We start from the raw sequence: 17,731 nt of genomic DNA on the forward strand, positions 1-17,731 counted from the left end.
ATTAGATAGAAAACAATGGAGCTAAGTGTCTGAAGCTCAATTTTATAAAGAAAATCACAAGCCCAAACAGAATTCAGGTCTCCCTAATCGTTTAACCGCGTTCACGAATTTAGTCGATTTCTTTAATCCCCGATAGCTTTCTTATTATTAAAGATAACTGATTTTGGCAAAATCTTGCTTAGAGGCTTAGAGCACTTTTGCTTGTAGAATCCATCTCGATACACAGTTGTTACAAGGTGTTTGGTTTTATATATACGACCCTAAACTACATCATTCATACGAACCGCCGCGCCGTATATATTTTTGAGTTTTTAAAACTATCGTAAAATTTTTGGGGTATCAGTTCTTAAATATTATTTACTTCGCATTTTATACATTAACATCTGTATTACTTATTTACTAACTATATGTTGTATTACCTATTTGTTTTATTCACATAGGGTTTCACTGTTTCAGCGCATTTTTTTAAGAATTAAAAAAATGTGCTATTGTTTGCGTTTTGTATGTCCGTCCGTCGGTCCGGNAGGATATTTCATTTAACTGCTTTCATAAATAAGAAAGTTGGCATTGCGCATGCGCAAAACAACATTTTGAAAATGTCGTTAATTTTACTTATATTCGTAGTGTTTACATATAAAGTTTCGTTTAAAGATCTTCATAAATAACAAAGTTAGCATTGCACATGCGTTCAACCAAATTGTTGACACTGCGCATGCGCAAAACCAAAGATCCCCACATAGCATTCGATATCTTATGTATATACATTTTAAATCCATAATGTACAGGGTATGGATATTCTATAAATATACATTTTGGATATGATATGGATGTTTAGAGGCACACACATTGTATGTATCTTTTATGTATAAATCTTATACCTCCTCACGAGGATCTTCTATGTATATTATAATGTTATGTATATACGTTTTGGATTAGATACATGCGTTTTCTGTATTACCGACGTTACAAACGTTAGCGTCTGATTTTCTGTGAATTACCACGATGAAGATAGTAAGGCGTTGTTGCAAATACAGTTCATTTTTCAAAAATCAGGAGTGTTCTTCTGCGAGTTATTAATGACTTTCTTTGTCTAATTTGGACAGTGAAAGTAATGATTTTTATTTCGTGTGTGCATGACCTAACGTTGGAAATATGTGTTAGTGATAATATGTAAAGACTGGGAATGGGAATTAATATAAGGGCAAGAATGGCAGGTATGTTAGCAACCTATTTGTTATGAACTCGTGCTATTATAGTGTTGAACAAGAACACGATCAAAATGACTCAAGGCTACAGTGTTAAATAAAACAATAATAATTTCTTAAGCACGTTTTCCATTGTATACTAAGAGACTTAATAAACAAAAACCTTCACTCAGTGAAAAGAATTTATAGAACATCCATTCTGAATGTATACAACATACATAGAATATCCTATTGAATATCTTTGCATATTACTATACAGGAATATTCATGGTATATCCACTTGTCAGTATACCAATATACACAGCAAGTCTGATGCATATACATGCATATACATAAGATATCCAAAACGTATATACAATGTATTATGTGAAGTCTGACAAACTTATATACCATGCACATACATCGGACATTTGCGACATACTTTTCCACATTCTATGGATATACAAAATCCCACGTGGAATGTGCATGTTATATACAATGTATATAGGTCTGCTATGTGGGAATATCGGTATGCACGAAATCCTTGGGCAAAGCCTTTTCAAATGAACCCTATATCGCCCAAATCGGTTCAGTTGTGTAGAAGGAGTACGTGTAACGGACAGACGGACGGACGGACGACAAAATGCAGCCGATAGCGATTTTTCACTTTGAGGAAAATGCGCTAAAAATATATATAAATGAACCGTGAGAAAAAAACTTAATGTCATAATAATTTCATGGCACCGTCCGTCCATTCCCCTTTACCCATTTGTTTTTCGTACTTCATGCGCGAGTCCCGGTGTTTGGTTTATTTATACGACCCTAAACTACACCATTCTTACGAACCTCCGCGCCGGCTGCGCCGTATATATTTTTGAGTTTTTAAAACTAGCGTAAAATTTTCTAACTTTTGAGGTATCAGTTGTTGTATTTATACTAAATATTATTTGCACTATTGCATTTTATAGATTAACATCTGTATTATTTAATTTATATGTTGTATTACCTATTTGTTTTATTCACATAAGTGTTCACTTTTTTAGCGCATTTTTTTAAGAATTGTGTGTTATTTTAAATTTAAAATACATATGTAGAACGAATATCAATTTCCATATAACCAAAAATTGTCGTTTTAAACAAACTTGCCATCTTTTGTTCGCCATCGAAACCTAGATGTCAGTAATAAAAAGATTTTACCCAACATCGTCCTGACACATTCATTTTCATGCTTACTTTCTGTTTCTATGACAGAGGCAGAGCAGACTACGTTTCCTGCCACTTGTCTAAACTGGCCGCACCTGTCACTTTACCGGCCGCACCGTCACTTTACCGGCCGCATCTGTGACATTGCTAAACGTCTGGGTACGTTCCACTTAACGCCCGTAACGATCACGACCGCGACCGCTGTTTTGTCGTTCCACTAGCTTAGAGGCGTTGTGGGCGAAACCTTAAGTGGAACGCTTTTGAGTACTGTGTGACGTCACGCTTGAGTGAACAGTTTTCCAACATGGATGCCGTTGAGGAGATCGTAATGCGTAAAGGATACAAAGTGGGGTGGATTATGAATTCAAAAATCACATTAAGTTAGTAAATATTTTTTTATTTTTCAGTACCAATTATTGACACATACTTCTTCGCTTTACACAAGATTGCTTCTTGTTAATAAAATATTGAAGACGACTTTTGAATTTCTATCATAAATGCTACGGCCATACTTAATACGATGATAATGAACACTTCTCCCCAGAATTTCTTGTGGGAATGCTGCTTCGAAAACAATTTCTCTTCTTCATTCAAAACTAACGTGCATTCTCATTTTCATCAATCGTTGCATTACCATTTATGTCTCATTCGCATTCCCTGGTAAAGCACTTTGCAGCAAACTACTTGTGTTAAAGCAGAATGTTCCTTAACAAATAACTTTAACATTCAGGAATCAGCAGATATACTTACCAGTTTGTGCATGTAGAACATCCATAGTGTAATGTCCACCACAAGGTTACGTTCTGAAACACGTAATTATATTTTCTCCATAGCGAAAACGAAAAATTTGTAACGCATGCGTGTTCAAACTATCATTGTCTGACAGTTAAATGTCTCTAGAAATGTCTCCTGTCAAGAATGTAAGGTTATAAAATTAGAACGCCCACGCTGACCCAGGTACGATAGGCGAGCGCCGTGGGCTCGTTGCGGTCGCTAGTAATGACGTCATATCTGACGTCGCGATTGCGACCATAACGACTGTGGTCGTTATGTGGAACGGCTGCCGGGCGTCGTAGTCGTTGCGGGCGTTAAGTGGAACGTACCATATAATGACTCCTGTCATGACTGACAGATTGACATTAGTCAAAAGTATAATAATTGAAAAATTGAAATTTTATGATAAAATACGATTTCGGGTAAAATTTAATACAAAACTCGTCAGTAAAATGACATTACCTGACTCATAAATTAAAGTACTCGGCCCCAAAGGGGTCTCGCACTTCAATACTTCCTCCCCAATAATGTGTCATTTTCTGGACTTTTATGTAAATAACTATAATGTATAAAGTACAATATTGTAAATAATATTTAATAGGAATATACTGGGTGTTTGTTAAACATGCGGCAGAAATTAAAGAGGGCATTTGCGTAGAATTGTGACTCGGCTTACATGGGTCCACTTTGTTTACACGGACACTGGTGATGTCGTCACGTTACTGGAAATGTTTGTTTTTGTGAACCTAAGAATCTTATGGATATGCGAGTGGAACTAGTTTTATCCTTCATGGTACTCTAATGAAAGGAATTAATTTCTAACCATGGCCCTCCTCCTCGTTTTGTAGTGTCGCCAGTGACTTTTAAAGTTTTAATGTAAGAATTCATTTCTGCAGGGCAGTCTGTTGTAGTTAGTAATAATCCATTGTTTATGAAGAAAATAAGTAAAGATGGAAAAGCGCAAAATGAAAATGATATTCTGGAATGTAGCGGGAGTAGCTGATACAAACGCGCAATTCTGGGAGTTTGTAGGAATATATTATGTCGTGCTTGGATAAAGAATGTACCTAAAAGAGAAATAGAATTAGACAAATTATGAAGAAAGAAAGAAGAGGGGAAAATATTAGCTTTTGTTTTGACGTCACCAATGGATATATTTCTTGCAGATGTCTCAATCGCCCTTTGTGAGTACCCTCTTCCGACAATTCATTCTTGAGGTATATGGGAATATACCCGATCACGATAAGAGGTCGAGGAGGAGAGCTATGGTTAGTAGAAATTAATTCCTTTCGTTGAGACTTTTCATTCGAGTACCATGATGAAAATTAATTGCAATTGGTTGTCGTATGTAAAAGCTATGCACGTTATACTTTCAAAAACAGCATCTCAGGAAATAATTTCTGGGGGGGGGGGGCCTTTTAGACAGAGAAATTTGATGGACGTCTGGCACGCCTTCAAGGTATAGACTATCTACTGCAAAAAATTCCAGGACTCTAGGACCATTTGCCTAGAAGTAGTTCAAAACGGCGGAAGTGGGTCCGGACGGATGGACGGACGGACGGGCAAAACGCAAACAATAGCACATTTTTTTTATTCTTAAAAAATGCGCTAAAAATCGAAAATGATTGGATTTGGGAAGGTGGGTGGAAAGACAAGAAATAGAAATGGAGGGGGAAAGAATAGAAGAGGTAGGTGAAAGAAATTAAATATTTGGCGTTCCAAACCAAAGAAACAATGGGGAAAATGCACAGATAAAGGAATTAGAGGAAGAAACCAAAGTGGACGAGATAAGGATAGCGTCGGGGCCCAGGGCGGTAAGAATCGAGGAAAGGAGCGATAGAGAAAGCAAATTAGTGAAAGAATGCTTTACAACGAGGATGAACTCAGAAGGAATGTGGGAAGAATAAAGTTTTCCATTTTCCAGGAAATTTCTCTCGATTTGGGCGCACCATCCTGTTGAAACCAGCAGTTTCCAATTTGTGTGTGCCGTATATCGTTATATTCGTAATAAAAAATGTTACTCAATATACAGTGTGAACCTTTTCACGGGTGTTTAAAAAATAAACTGGATTATAATTTCCCTGAAACGAAACATTGAATTGAAAATCTCTCAATGCTCAATGACAAAGTGTTTTTTATTTGTTGTATCTGTTCAAATAACATCCGATAAAATATATATACGAAATCGGTAAATTTCGGTTTCTCTGGCATACGTTCGGAAGTGATCGGAATTTTCTAGTTTTCTTTAAAGCACGACATCTATTCCCTAATTTGACCATCTTCGTGTCTTCTATGGCTTCATAGATTCCCATCATTTTCTTGGACACCGTGTATTTTTATATTGTTGTACCTACATTTGTAATGAACCGAAAACGCCAAATGCAGCATGACTCCTGAAAAAATGCGCGGAAAAACGACACGGGGAATAAAATGCGAACATAAATGAGAAGAGCGTAATTTGCTTTCTCTATCGCTCCTTTCCTCGATTCTTACCGCCCTGGGCCCCGACGCTATCCTTATCTCGTCCACTTTGGTTTCTTCCTTTACCAACGCATTAACTGTTATATTGTCTTTCTAACTTTATTTTTAGAATACAGGATGCTATTGTATGTAGTGGCAACTAAAGCGTTAATGCACCTATGGATTAGAATTGTACGTGTATATATTTACGCTCAAAATTATTAGAACGTCAACCTATTTTTGTGGTTTTGAATAATTCGAGAATAATAAATGGTTTTGAAAGTAATAAACCTGAGTACATTTACTTATAAAGTAATGTCTGTTGTGCAATACGCGTTTGCCGCACTTCACACATTGAAACCGGATAGTATTTTGTAGCTTTATCGGGAGCAGAATAATGATTAATTTACAAATCTAAAGGATATTGTGACAAAATATAAGCGAACTTGGCACGCTTATTATTTGCGTCAGGATAAACTGGTGTCGTATTCTTCCACATGTAGGTACTGTTGTCCATTGCGAAAAATCACTTTTTGTAAAGAAAATGTTCTTATAGCACAAAGATTGACATTTATGTATTGCAGCAAGTTATCAGTTGATAAATACTCCAAATGTCATTAAAATCGCCTCCGCCTGATTAAAGCTTTTAAAGAGAGCGGCTAAAGGTAGCTGTTCTCTAAATCCAAATGAATGCACGACTTAAGCAATGCTAATAATAACTAATTAACGTAGTTGATTGATCTAGAAAATCTGAGAATAGATTTGGGAAGTTGATTTTTACACGACTAAATTATTTAATGGGCATTTCCTTTTTTTGGAAGACACATTTGTATAGTTTGGCACACACCCCTAAAAAGTAGGTCGATAACATTTGTATATAACATATCGGTCGTTGATTTCTGTTGATAGTTTTATTCTATTTTATGATCAGATAATGCTAGAAAATACGCGAACGTTCCCGATAAATTATGGATTACAGGCTCGCCAACATAACTCATAGATTTACACCAGGAAGTCGAGCCGAATATCAAATAACTTATGAATGTTTACGTAAAACTGGCGGTATTTAATTAAGGTTAGATTGTGCGTGCGTATACCTAAATTATTACCGGTGGAGCGTTAATTTTTTTCTCGCCCGCCTAATTAGGGGGTAATCGTTGGAGGATTTTGAAGAGGGTGAAAGCCGAAAATACCGTTGCAGCAGATTGAATAAATTCGTATCTGATGGCCGATAGAGTGGCTGCGCTTGACATTTTTGACAAATGTAGCGGCGTCGATTGCAAATCCAATTTTAAGAGCGACGTTAACGGCAGGGATCCTTTAAGAAAACATTTCTTGGAAAATAATCAGAATTCTGACAACGCTCTAAAGTTGGCCGTAATAAAAAACACCGCTAATACATCACAATCTTCCGGTATTAATAATACCCGCTCTAGTAGCTACGTTTCGATTTATATTTTTTTCTGCGGGCGCATAAATTATGGCGCCTCGCGTTAAGGGGTTTAAATTCGAGTGCAATAATCGGCGAATTAACTTATCATGTAAACAAGTTACGTTGTCGCGTATTATATAAGGCTTAATTTCCATTTTTAACGCTCGCCTGTCATAATTTTGCGGCTCTCCGAATTTCTACGTTTCCCCAATGGGATAAACGTAAAAATGAGATTACATATAGAAATATTTATAAGTCGCTCCCTTTAGAGCTTCATCGACCGAAAGCAAACCGCCATAGTTTTTCCGACTTTGAGACACTTAAATCTTCGCGCGCCTGTATTTTTTAACGCAATTCAAAATGCAAATCGCCACGACTGGCGCCCAGTTTATTTAACATAATTCAGTCGTTTTTTCTATTGCAGGGAAAAGCTTCACGCTGTCGATAATTGTTTCGACGACGCCACCCCAAGTAGCCACTTACAGTAAGGCGATAAAGGTAACGGTGGACGGACCAAGAGAGCCGAGATCAAAAACGAGACAGCAACTTCATCACTTCCCCTTCGGTCCGAGACCTTTCGGACCCGATCCACTAACAGGTGTATTACCATTCAAATTAGGAGGTGAGTGCACGAATTTCGTTCTAATGAGGTTAAACCGATCTTATTTTGACGTTTGTAATCATCTTCAAGAACCGAGATAATTGCTCCGCTTTAAAGATATCTGAAGGGTAGATGTAACAAGCGCAACTATTAACGCGATAACTACCAATTACAGATGGGGCTTTAAATCACTTTAATTAGCGCGTGTAGTACAGTTGATTATTACTGTGACGTTAAAATAAATTTACGGCTCAGTAAACCTAAAAGCTTCACAATTTTTTCGGGATTCATCTCCTGATGCTAATTAATTAACGAGGGAATCCGCAGCAGTTCGCAGCCTTTCCTACAGTTGAGGAAACGGGCTGCATTGATTTACAGGCGGCTGAGCATCTGTAAATTTAACCCTTTCGGTTTGTATGTGTGAAACGGTTTGTGATACACGCGAGAGATGGCGTATACCTAACAATTTTCGATTTTCTCTTCTCTTGGTTTTGATTTTTGTAAATCTGAACGGTTTCCCGAATGTAATTGTGGAATTCCGTACTAACATTTATGTTTTCTTTTCATACTAAATGGGCGGAAAAATCTTTCTATAAAACACACTACACAGGATCGTTTGAACTGATTAAACACAAGACAAATAGGGTTAATAAAAATTTGAGAAGTTCGCAGAGAACAAAACCGGCATACACAAGCCTTGTTACAGAAGTGAACTGACACACCCTATACGCTATCCCATAAAACTACCCCATGGAATTGTCTGTCAATTTACCACACACATGCGACGTACTGTACACTAACAGTTGACTTTTATTTGAATTTGCAGTATACTTGGTTGCATAACCAACTAATTTCCCAAATTTAAAATTGTCTTGTAGTGATTCCTATCCCACGTCATCCTTTATTTATTTGTTGCCATTATAACTACAAAAATGTTCCCTTAACCTAGGCAAAATTGTCACAAAATTTAAAATAATTCAATAATTAATTTCGGTAGTCAAAATTCAAGATGGCCGTTGAATTTTATGTTTGATTAACAAATTTGTAACTTCGTTATGCGGCAAAAATGTTTAAAATACAAAGATAAATGTATAACAAAATATCCACCGCCTTAATTTTTTTTTTCAAAATTGCGGCCATTAAATCTATTTAGTTTTGAAATATTTAAATGACCGCCATTTTAGAAAAAAATATGTACCTACTCAAAGTTCACTGCCGCTTTAGTAGATTTTACTAATAAAAATGCCCTCATCAAAAAATTAACACAGATTTTAGAACTAAACGTATACTGAAATTGAAATGCATTTGAATTTCTTCTCGTGTGGTCTACATATTATACCAAAATCCTAACCCCCTGTAATGTTCCTAGGGGTCTATCAAGCCGACACTGAAAATGTTGACTTACCCAAAACTTACTGTTGGCAACTCTGCGAAAAAACTACAAGCAGAGCCACCTACCTTTCAAGTCGAAACTTTGGACGTTTCGCGGCACTTTTGAATTTGGATGGCAGTCTGCTTGATATGGGTGGCACGAATGGACTCCTACGTTGTGTAATCGGTTCTTGTATGGGTTGGGACGTGAGACATAATCGGGAAGCGAATTAAATAAAAGACAGAACTTTTGTGCGTAAGAAATGATAAGAACAAATAAATATATTACGCACACAACAAGACCATGCTAGGGAAACCTTCTACGGGACAAAAACCCCGGCCTAGGCTACACAAATACATGAAATAAATCACCTCCCACATAGCAGACCTAAATACATATACTATGTACATTCCACGTGGGATATTGTATATCCATAGAATGTGGAAAAGTATGTTGCAAATGTCCGATGTATGTGCATGGGATATAAGTTTGGCAGACTTCACATAATACATATTATATACGTTTTGGATGTCTTATGTATATGTATGTATATACTTCAGATATGCTATGTATATTGGTATACTGACAACTAGATGTACCATGAATATTCCTGTAATATGCAAAAGATGTTCAATAGGATATTCTATGTATGTTGTATACATTCAGAATGGATGTTCTATAGAGATTCCTCTAACATTCGGGAAGATTACAAGCATCTATACCGACATAAATAAATTCTTTTCACGGAGTGGAGCTTTTTCTTTATTAAGTCTCCTAGTATACAATGGAAAATGTGCTTAAGAAATTATTATTGTTTTATTTAACAATGTATAGTCTTGAGTCATTTTGATCGTATTCTTGTTCAACACTATAATAGCGCGAGTTGATAACAAATAGGTTGCTAATATACCTGCTATTCTTGTCCTTATATTAATTCCCATTCAGTCTTTACATATCACTAAGCGCCGATTCTACAATGCAGGTATATACCGAGAATAAGTTATACCTAGAATAAACTTTGTCAGTTGCGTTGGTTACCATTGGGTCAACCAATGGGATAGTTGTTGCTATGGCACTTATTCCAAGAATATCTTATTCTGCGAATAGTTGTAATTGTAGAACCGGTCCTAACACATACTTGCAACGTTAGGTCATGCACACACGAAATAAATCATTACTTTCACTGTCCAAATTAGACAAACACTCATTAATAACTCGCGGAATAACACTACCGATTTTAGAAAAATGAACTGTATTTTCAATAGCACTTTACTATCTTCATCGCCGTAATTCACAGAAAATGAGACGCTAACGTTTGTAACGTCGGTAATACAGAAAACGCTTGTATCAAATCCAAAACATTTATACATAACTTATAATCCCATGTATATACATAGCACATCCAAAATGTATATTTATAGAATATCCATACTGGACATAAAATACATATGTCTATAATGAATATACATATTCCCCGTACATTATGGATTTAAAATGTATATACATAAGATATCGATTGCTATGTGGGCTACAGCAATAAAATGCAAGAGAAAATACACATAAATAAAACATCTCAAATTGTATGATAAAAATCAGATAATCAAATCAAATGCATAAAAACAAAATACACAAGACATCATAAATGCAGTGGAAAACATGATAAATCAATTCAGTACAAAAACACATCAAAATAAAATAAAAATAATGTAAATTACATATAACTTATTTAAGATTAGAATATAAAACCCAGGAAAACCAAGATATTTCGAAGACTATCAGAGATAGGTATAGGACATTATTATCAAAAGTTGAAGGTTTTGGGAGGAGCTAAATGATGACAGAAAAATATACAGGGTGTTCCATTTAAAAAAGCAATGTTTTAATATGAAGTTTTGCAACCTTGGACCTACCAAAAAGAACACCCTGTAAGCTGTATTTTTAATGTCTCATAGTAACGGCCGAACAAAAATTAGTTGCTGTCGAGTTGCCTTTGGAAGTTCAAGTTAAATACGATTTTCCATGTAAACAAAAATTTCAAAGGCGACTCGACAGCAACTCATTTTTGATCGCATAGTAGATGTATTTATTTGACTTTTACTTAACCCAGGATAAAAGATATAAAACCTGGAATCAAAATTTAAGTAATAATTTTGACAATATACTGACGCTTGCAAATGCCCAATTTTTCTTAAAAATCGAATTATCTTTAAAACTAGTAACTGTTCGGATATTAACCATATAATAAAAAAGACATACAATTACACGTAGAATTCAAAAATGCATTCAAATACAGGGGGTTCTATTTAAAAAAATGTACCATTTGGGCGCACCCTGTATAATTCCAAATATTTTTAAAATGTGAAGAATATTCAACCATAGCATAACACAAAAACACTATCGAAAAATCTTATCTTCAAGGCATTAAGTTACTCCGCGCAATCGTTGACTCACCCTGTACGTAAGATCGGAACGATCGAAGCAATTCATAAGAGCAATGCTCTCCAAAAGGTTTCGATAGTTCTTGCAGTTACAATTCAGGAACAATATTCAAATCTCCAAGTGTAAATCTTTCGAAGTAGGTCAGTACCACGTGATGTCTCCAATGTCAATCTGACTTAAGATGGCAGGTCCATGTAAAATATGATGCCATCTAGGTTCTGCGTCGAAACACTAAGGTAGATGAATAGAATAAAGGAAAAGTAAACCAGAAGGAAAATTAGGAGTCTTAGGCGAGAATGAGGAAAAACTTAGGAGAGAACAATGAGGAAAGAAAACAATGAGAGAAGACAGACCCCTAAAAACTTACGTTATAATAATAATAAGTCAAGTAAAGGTAATGGCGTATTAAGAAAAAGCAACCACTATGAAAGCAGAATCATTGAGCTGATAGGTTTGCTCAAATTAGATTTTGCTATGGTTACAATAATGCTGTCACAATTGTGTCTAGCAAGATAAATTCATCACCTTTTGAGCTTAATTTCTACCAATCCAATGTGTTTGGCCAAAACAGGGCGAATCTACGCAGCATATACAGCGTGTCTCCCAATTGTTTGGCCGTCTCTTGTAAAAAACAAAAAAATTCGAATTTAATTTTGAGCTCTGGGATCAGCCCTGTTTTGTTAAGAACTAATTTATGATATAATTTTAGTTTCGAAAAATCAAAGGTGCCTTTACAATTTGCAAAAATCGTTACCGGTAACTTTGGGCACGAGATGCGCACATATGTTATTAACAAAAGCTGTTCAGAATGAAAAACTGAGTAAGCGTGCAATTTCAAAGTCCTAAGCCTACTTTGATTTTTAGCGCACTTTTTTAGAATTAAAAAGAATGTGCTATTGTTTGCGTTTTCTCCGTCCGTCCATCTGGATCCACTGCTACCGTTTTGAACTACTTCTAGGGGAATGGTCCTAGAGTCCTGGAACTTGTTTGCCATCAAATTTCGTTGTCTAAAAGGGGGGTCCCCCCACGAATCATTTCCCGAGGAGATGCTGTTTTTGATAGTTTGATAGTAAAACATGCATAACTTTTACATACGACAACAAATTTTGCATACGCATGCAAGTGCCAAGTTAAACTTTAGAAAATTTGGGGGGGGGGGGGGGGGGTTAAACACATGTTGTACCATTCATGGTATTCTAAGGAAAGGTCTCATCCAAATAAATTGATTTGTGCAAATTGTAACTTTCCCGTGCGACTTTTTTTCGAAATCAGAGAGAGACGGGGCCTGAGGGGGGGGGGTTAAAAATTAATGTTATCTCTCATTGTATTTTAATTAAAGGTATCAACGAAAGGAACGGTTTTCTACCAACTACTGTCCTTCTTTCTGTTCTCTTATGGTACTCTAATGAAAGATCTCAAAGAAAGGAATTAATTTCTACCAACCATAGCCCTCCTCCTCGACCTCTTATCGTGATCGGGCGATTGAGACATCTGCAAGAAATATATCCATTGGTGATGTCAAAATAAAAGCTATTTCGATTTAAAAAGATGCGCTTTATCTGCACAAGAGTTGTGCACAATTCATACTTGTTTTATGTTTTTATATTTAAATGTTTTTTAAGGAAATGTTACTTAACAAAATTGTTCAAAATAGAATGTAATGACCGTCTAGTAAATTTGGAGCCGATAGTTTAAGTAACATTTTTTCTGATTTCCTAAAAAATCCAGTTAAAAAATAAAAAATAAAAAATCGTGGAATTAAAGTAGGCCTAGGACTTTAAAATGTTGCACGTTTTTGATTCTGAATAAATTTTCTTATTACCATTTGTGCGTATCTCGTCTCGAAATAGCATTTTACCGGTATGCAAAAAATGTTTTTTGAAAATTAGAAAAGGATCTTTGATTTTTGGAAACTAAAATTTTGTCACAAATTAGTTTCCAACCAAGTAGGGCTGATCTCCAGAAGCTCAAAATTCAATTCAAAGTTTTTTACGAGAGACCACCAAACTCGGGGGGGGGGGGGGGGAGGGCATCTATACACCGAAAATTCAATTTACGCAAACTGCACACGCTACAACTTGTATGTACCGTCTCCAACATTAATTCGCCAAATTGGAAAATATAAAGGAAGTGGAAAACTCGGATGTGTAACCCTAAACCTCGCCCTAAACCCTGATCACATTTGCCGGTGCGATCACACATTCTGAGCAATGACACCAAAAGGGCGTTTTGTTGGTCTGGTGCATAAAAGTGGAATTTCACTGTTTGTTTTTAGTTGTGCAACTCAGTATGCGACACACAGGTTACGGGTTACCTAGTAGTTGTGTCAAAGACGAGGTTTTTAAGTCCAACCGTTTGAGTCCAGTTCTCCTGAACGCGAATTTTTCTTTGAGCGGTTTCTTGGCGGTGGTGAATTCTCCATGTGCGAATACTCAGTGCCCTAAGAGTATTCGCACATGGAGAATTATATTTCAACGGTAAATCTCCGGGGAGTGGAAGTGAATTTTTACGAGCACACCTTCTGGGGGAAAATGTTCTAGGGCGAATATTCCGTAGACGAGTTTGGAGGTGAAATATTCTGGGAGCAAATTTACCAAGCCGAATCTTCCTACAACCTAAATACAGGGTGTAGCATGTAAGACCCCTCGAATCCTAATTCCTTTATCATAAACTATATGGAAAAATTGTGCACAATTATCGTCGTCACGTTTCTAAAATACTTCTGGCCACCAGTGGCATGCTGTATTCCAATGGCGTACCTCTTAAACAGAAAGATCCTATTTTTCCACTATTTTACAAACAATGAAAATGTGGTTAATACGAGAAGCTGTTTTAAATAACGAAATAAAGCGTGGTGCACCGTCGTGTTGAAATGAATAGATATTTATTTTTGCTTAATAATCTTCTAGAATCACATATACTTATTACAAATTCTTCTCGGAAAATAATATAAAGATACAGCTCTATTCCTTTTAAAATTAAACTAAAGACTTGATTATAGGAACCATAAAATGCTTCACACTGGGTAACTCGGAACTTTTATAACACACGCAGGGTCTTGGACTTGTGGCACTCACATTATTCACACACCAGCTGTCTTCGAAGGGTACATCGTCATCTTCCTTGCAGATGGACACTGAACAAAACAGTCTACCATTCTTGCAGAACTGTCTAACGATCGATAAATCGGTAACCACATACATTCTTCCTTTAGCAATACTGCCGCCGTTCGTCGCCTGGCAACTAGCCGTCCGGTAAATCTCCCCACCATCGTTTAGGTTCTTCAGGCAAACTTCGAAATAGTAATCGTCAGCTTCTTCGTTAGAGCCCATGCAAAGGACTCGCCATATCACGAAGCCGGTCTCACTGTTGATTTCGATCACTGTCTTGAACAGTTTCCCGTAAATGTCTGACAGTATGTGGTAGTAGCTGATCTTCGATTCGAACCAGAGCGACAACAAAAAGTGCCGTTTACGTAACGTGCTGAAGTTATCAAAGTGGCACTGTTGACCATGCGAAGCGACTTGTCCAAGATATCCCGTCCATAAGCAACCGTTGGTCGACTGCAATGGACACTTAATCCTTTCAACTTCTTCAGCCACCTGCACGAAATGATGACCCAACAGGCATATTCTGCTAACAGGATGCACAGCCGCTCCACACTTTGCGCACACTAAATCCATTGTACAGCAAATTTTTTAATTGTCACTAACTCGGATTGCGACCAAGTTATAACGGACAACAACTTCAACTTTCTCTAATTATTAAATGCTCAGATTAGTAAACAATTCCCAAAACGAGATTATTACATACGATTAGGAGTGATACGGCGAAAGTGTAATTATGGAGTTCTCACTTATCTGCATCTCGATAATTACATATCAGTTTAATTCGTTTCACTTTTAATTTCACTGTTTTTGTTTCGTACTTACTCGACAACTATTTATCTAAGTTTTCCTAAAATGTGTAGAAAAGTACTAGGTGCCCGCCGAGGGGGAGAGAGTTGAGTGTTTTGCGTAGTGGGAAAATTACAATGCGAAGGAAATGATGTTATCGTAATGTTTGGAAATTTTGAATCAATTGTTTGGTTTATACAAAAGTACCTAGTTTTTTCCACGATCATGCTCATTACTGATAATAATGCATTTTGATGTACACGTTGTCGGTCAAAGATGATTATGAACCAAGTGTTTATCACTACTTACAAAATTTGGAGTTTATTTTCATTTTATCTGACTACAATGACACGTTATCGTTGGTGAAATGAAGCTGAAATGTCAGCTTTGAACATAGGTAACACTAATTTAGATTCTTTGCGTTGTGGCATGGAAGTGTGTAATCAAAAAATACTGTCCGGTATTTATTGTCCATCTGTCCGTCGATACACGGTATAAACTAAACAGCCCCTGAACTGACCCTTGAACCAAATGATACCTTATGTACCTACTCTAGTGCAACTGAAAATCTGTTTCCCCGTCTGTCCTTGTTTCAGTTATGATTTCCCCAGACTAGAAAAGAACTGTATATTGCCTTCAATCCCTTTCAAACAAAGTGTCACATGACTCCGTTTTTAATTCAAAAAAATTGTTGAAGTGGACAACAGAACAGTGAGCTGATACTTAGATCTAAACTGAATTAATGGCACTAATAACGTTTTTTAAAGGTTCTTCAAGATTATGGAAGTCTATTAAAGCCTTTTAAAAAGATAATCCTTTTGTAAAAAGCCCATGAACCTTCTTGGAAACTTGTAGAGATATTTAAAAACCCCAAAAACTTAAAAACTCATAAACAAGTATAAATTGTGCACAACTCTTGCGTAGATACATTTTTTAAAACCGAAATAGCTTGGTAAACGGTTTTATTATAAGAAAGAGGGTACTATTTGGCTCTAAGGTAGTAGCATATACTACATTTATCGATGCCCTGATCGATGCTTACCTTTTTGGTAGATGATTAATGGGGAAGGGGCTCTTTACACATAAAGATTTACAGGCCCCTGGCACACATTCACGCTATACAGGGTGTTACATGATCGCATGTAAAAACAAGTATAAATTGTGCAGAACTATTGTGCAGATAAAGCGCATTTTTTTAACCGAAATAGTTTTTGTTTTGACATCACCAATGGATATATTTATTGCAGACGTCTCAATTGTCCTTTGTGAGTACCCTCTTCCGACAATCCGTTCTTGAGGTATAAGGGAATACACCCGATCACGATAAGAGGTCGAGGAGGAGGAGTATGGTTGGTACAAATTAATTCCTTTCGTTGAGACCTTTCATTAGAGTACCATGAAGGATAGAACTAGTTCCACTTCTCCCCCCCCCCCCCCACCGTCCCGTACTTTGATAAGGGGACATAAAGAAGGGCAGTAGTTGGTAGAAAAAGTCAACCAATTGGTCTCAGATTTGGCATGCGCGTGCCTTTAGGGGTGCTAATTTAAACTTTAGAAAATTGGGTGGGGGGAACATGTTCTACCCTACATGGTATTCTAATCAAAGGTCTCAACGAAAGGAATTAATATCTACCAACCATAGCCTTCCTCCTCGACCTCTTATCGTCATCGGGTATATTCTTTTATACCTCAAGAACGGACTGTCGGAAGAGGGTACTCACAAAGGGCGATTGAGACGTTTGCAAGAAACATATCCATTGGTGATGTCAAAACAAAAGATATTTCGGTTAATAAATGCGCTTTATCTGCACAACATTTTCAATTAACTACATGCGTAATTAGGCCACTCACTAGTAGGCGGGGGACACTTTGTAATCCGAAGGCCCAATCTTCAAATGAGTATAACTTTTGTTTGAAAAATGATTTTAAGAAACTGTTGGACAATTTTGTTCCGTAACTCATCAAGTATGTACACAACAAATTTCGTGGAATTCTCTCCATTATCGTTGTCTGGCCAAGAATTGCGGTGGAACTTTTTTTTCGAATTTTCAAAAACTAATTCCAGATTCGTGATTTTTATTTTCAAAAATGCCCAGATACCAAATTTCGTCGAAATCAGAATTTTTTTCGCACCCCCAAGTAGGGGTGCGCTCATTCGTGGTAGGAATTTCGTTAAGACTTTTCATTAGAATACCATGAAAGATAAAATAAGAGTCGCACAGCAAAATTGTGCAAACCAATTCATTTCGATAAAACATTTTATTAGAATACCATGAAGGATAGAACGTGTGTTCACAAAGAAGGAGTGAGGTACTGGATGTGGAGCGAGGAAGTGAGGAGTGGATGACATGGATTTAAAAAAAAATGCAA

At 36.6% G+C, this 17,731-nt stretch overlaps 1 protein-coding gene across 1 annotated transcript in view; it reads left to right on the forward strand.

The window, feature by feature from the left end:
* Positions 1 to 17,731, forward strand: part of LOC116179797 (runt-related transcription factor 3) — a 44,151-nt gene that overhangs the window by 4,851 nt on the left and 21,569 nt on the right. The window contains exon 2 of the mRNA XM_031499647.1: positions 7,478 to 7,675. Coding sequence (XP_031355507.1) covers positions 7,478 to 7,675 — 198 coding nt within the window. The remainder of the gene's footprint in view (positions 1 to 7,477; positions 7,676 to 17,731) is intronic.

This window comes from Photinus pyralis, unplaced genomic scaffold (genome assembly GCF_008802855.1).
Source record: "Photinus pyralis isolate 1611_PpyrPB1 unplaced genomic scaffold, Ppyr1.3 Ppyr1.4_LG8, whole genome shotgun sequence".
Taxonomy (NCBI): Eukaryota; Metazoa; Arthropoda; class Insecta; order Coleoptera; family Lampyridae; genus Photinus; species Photinus pyralis.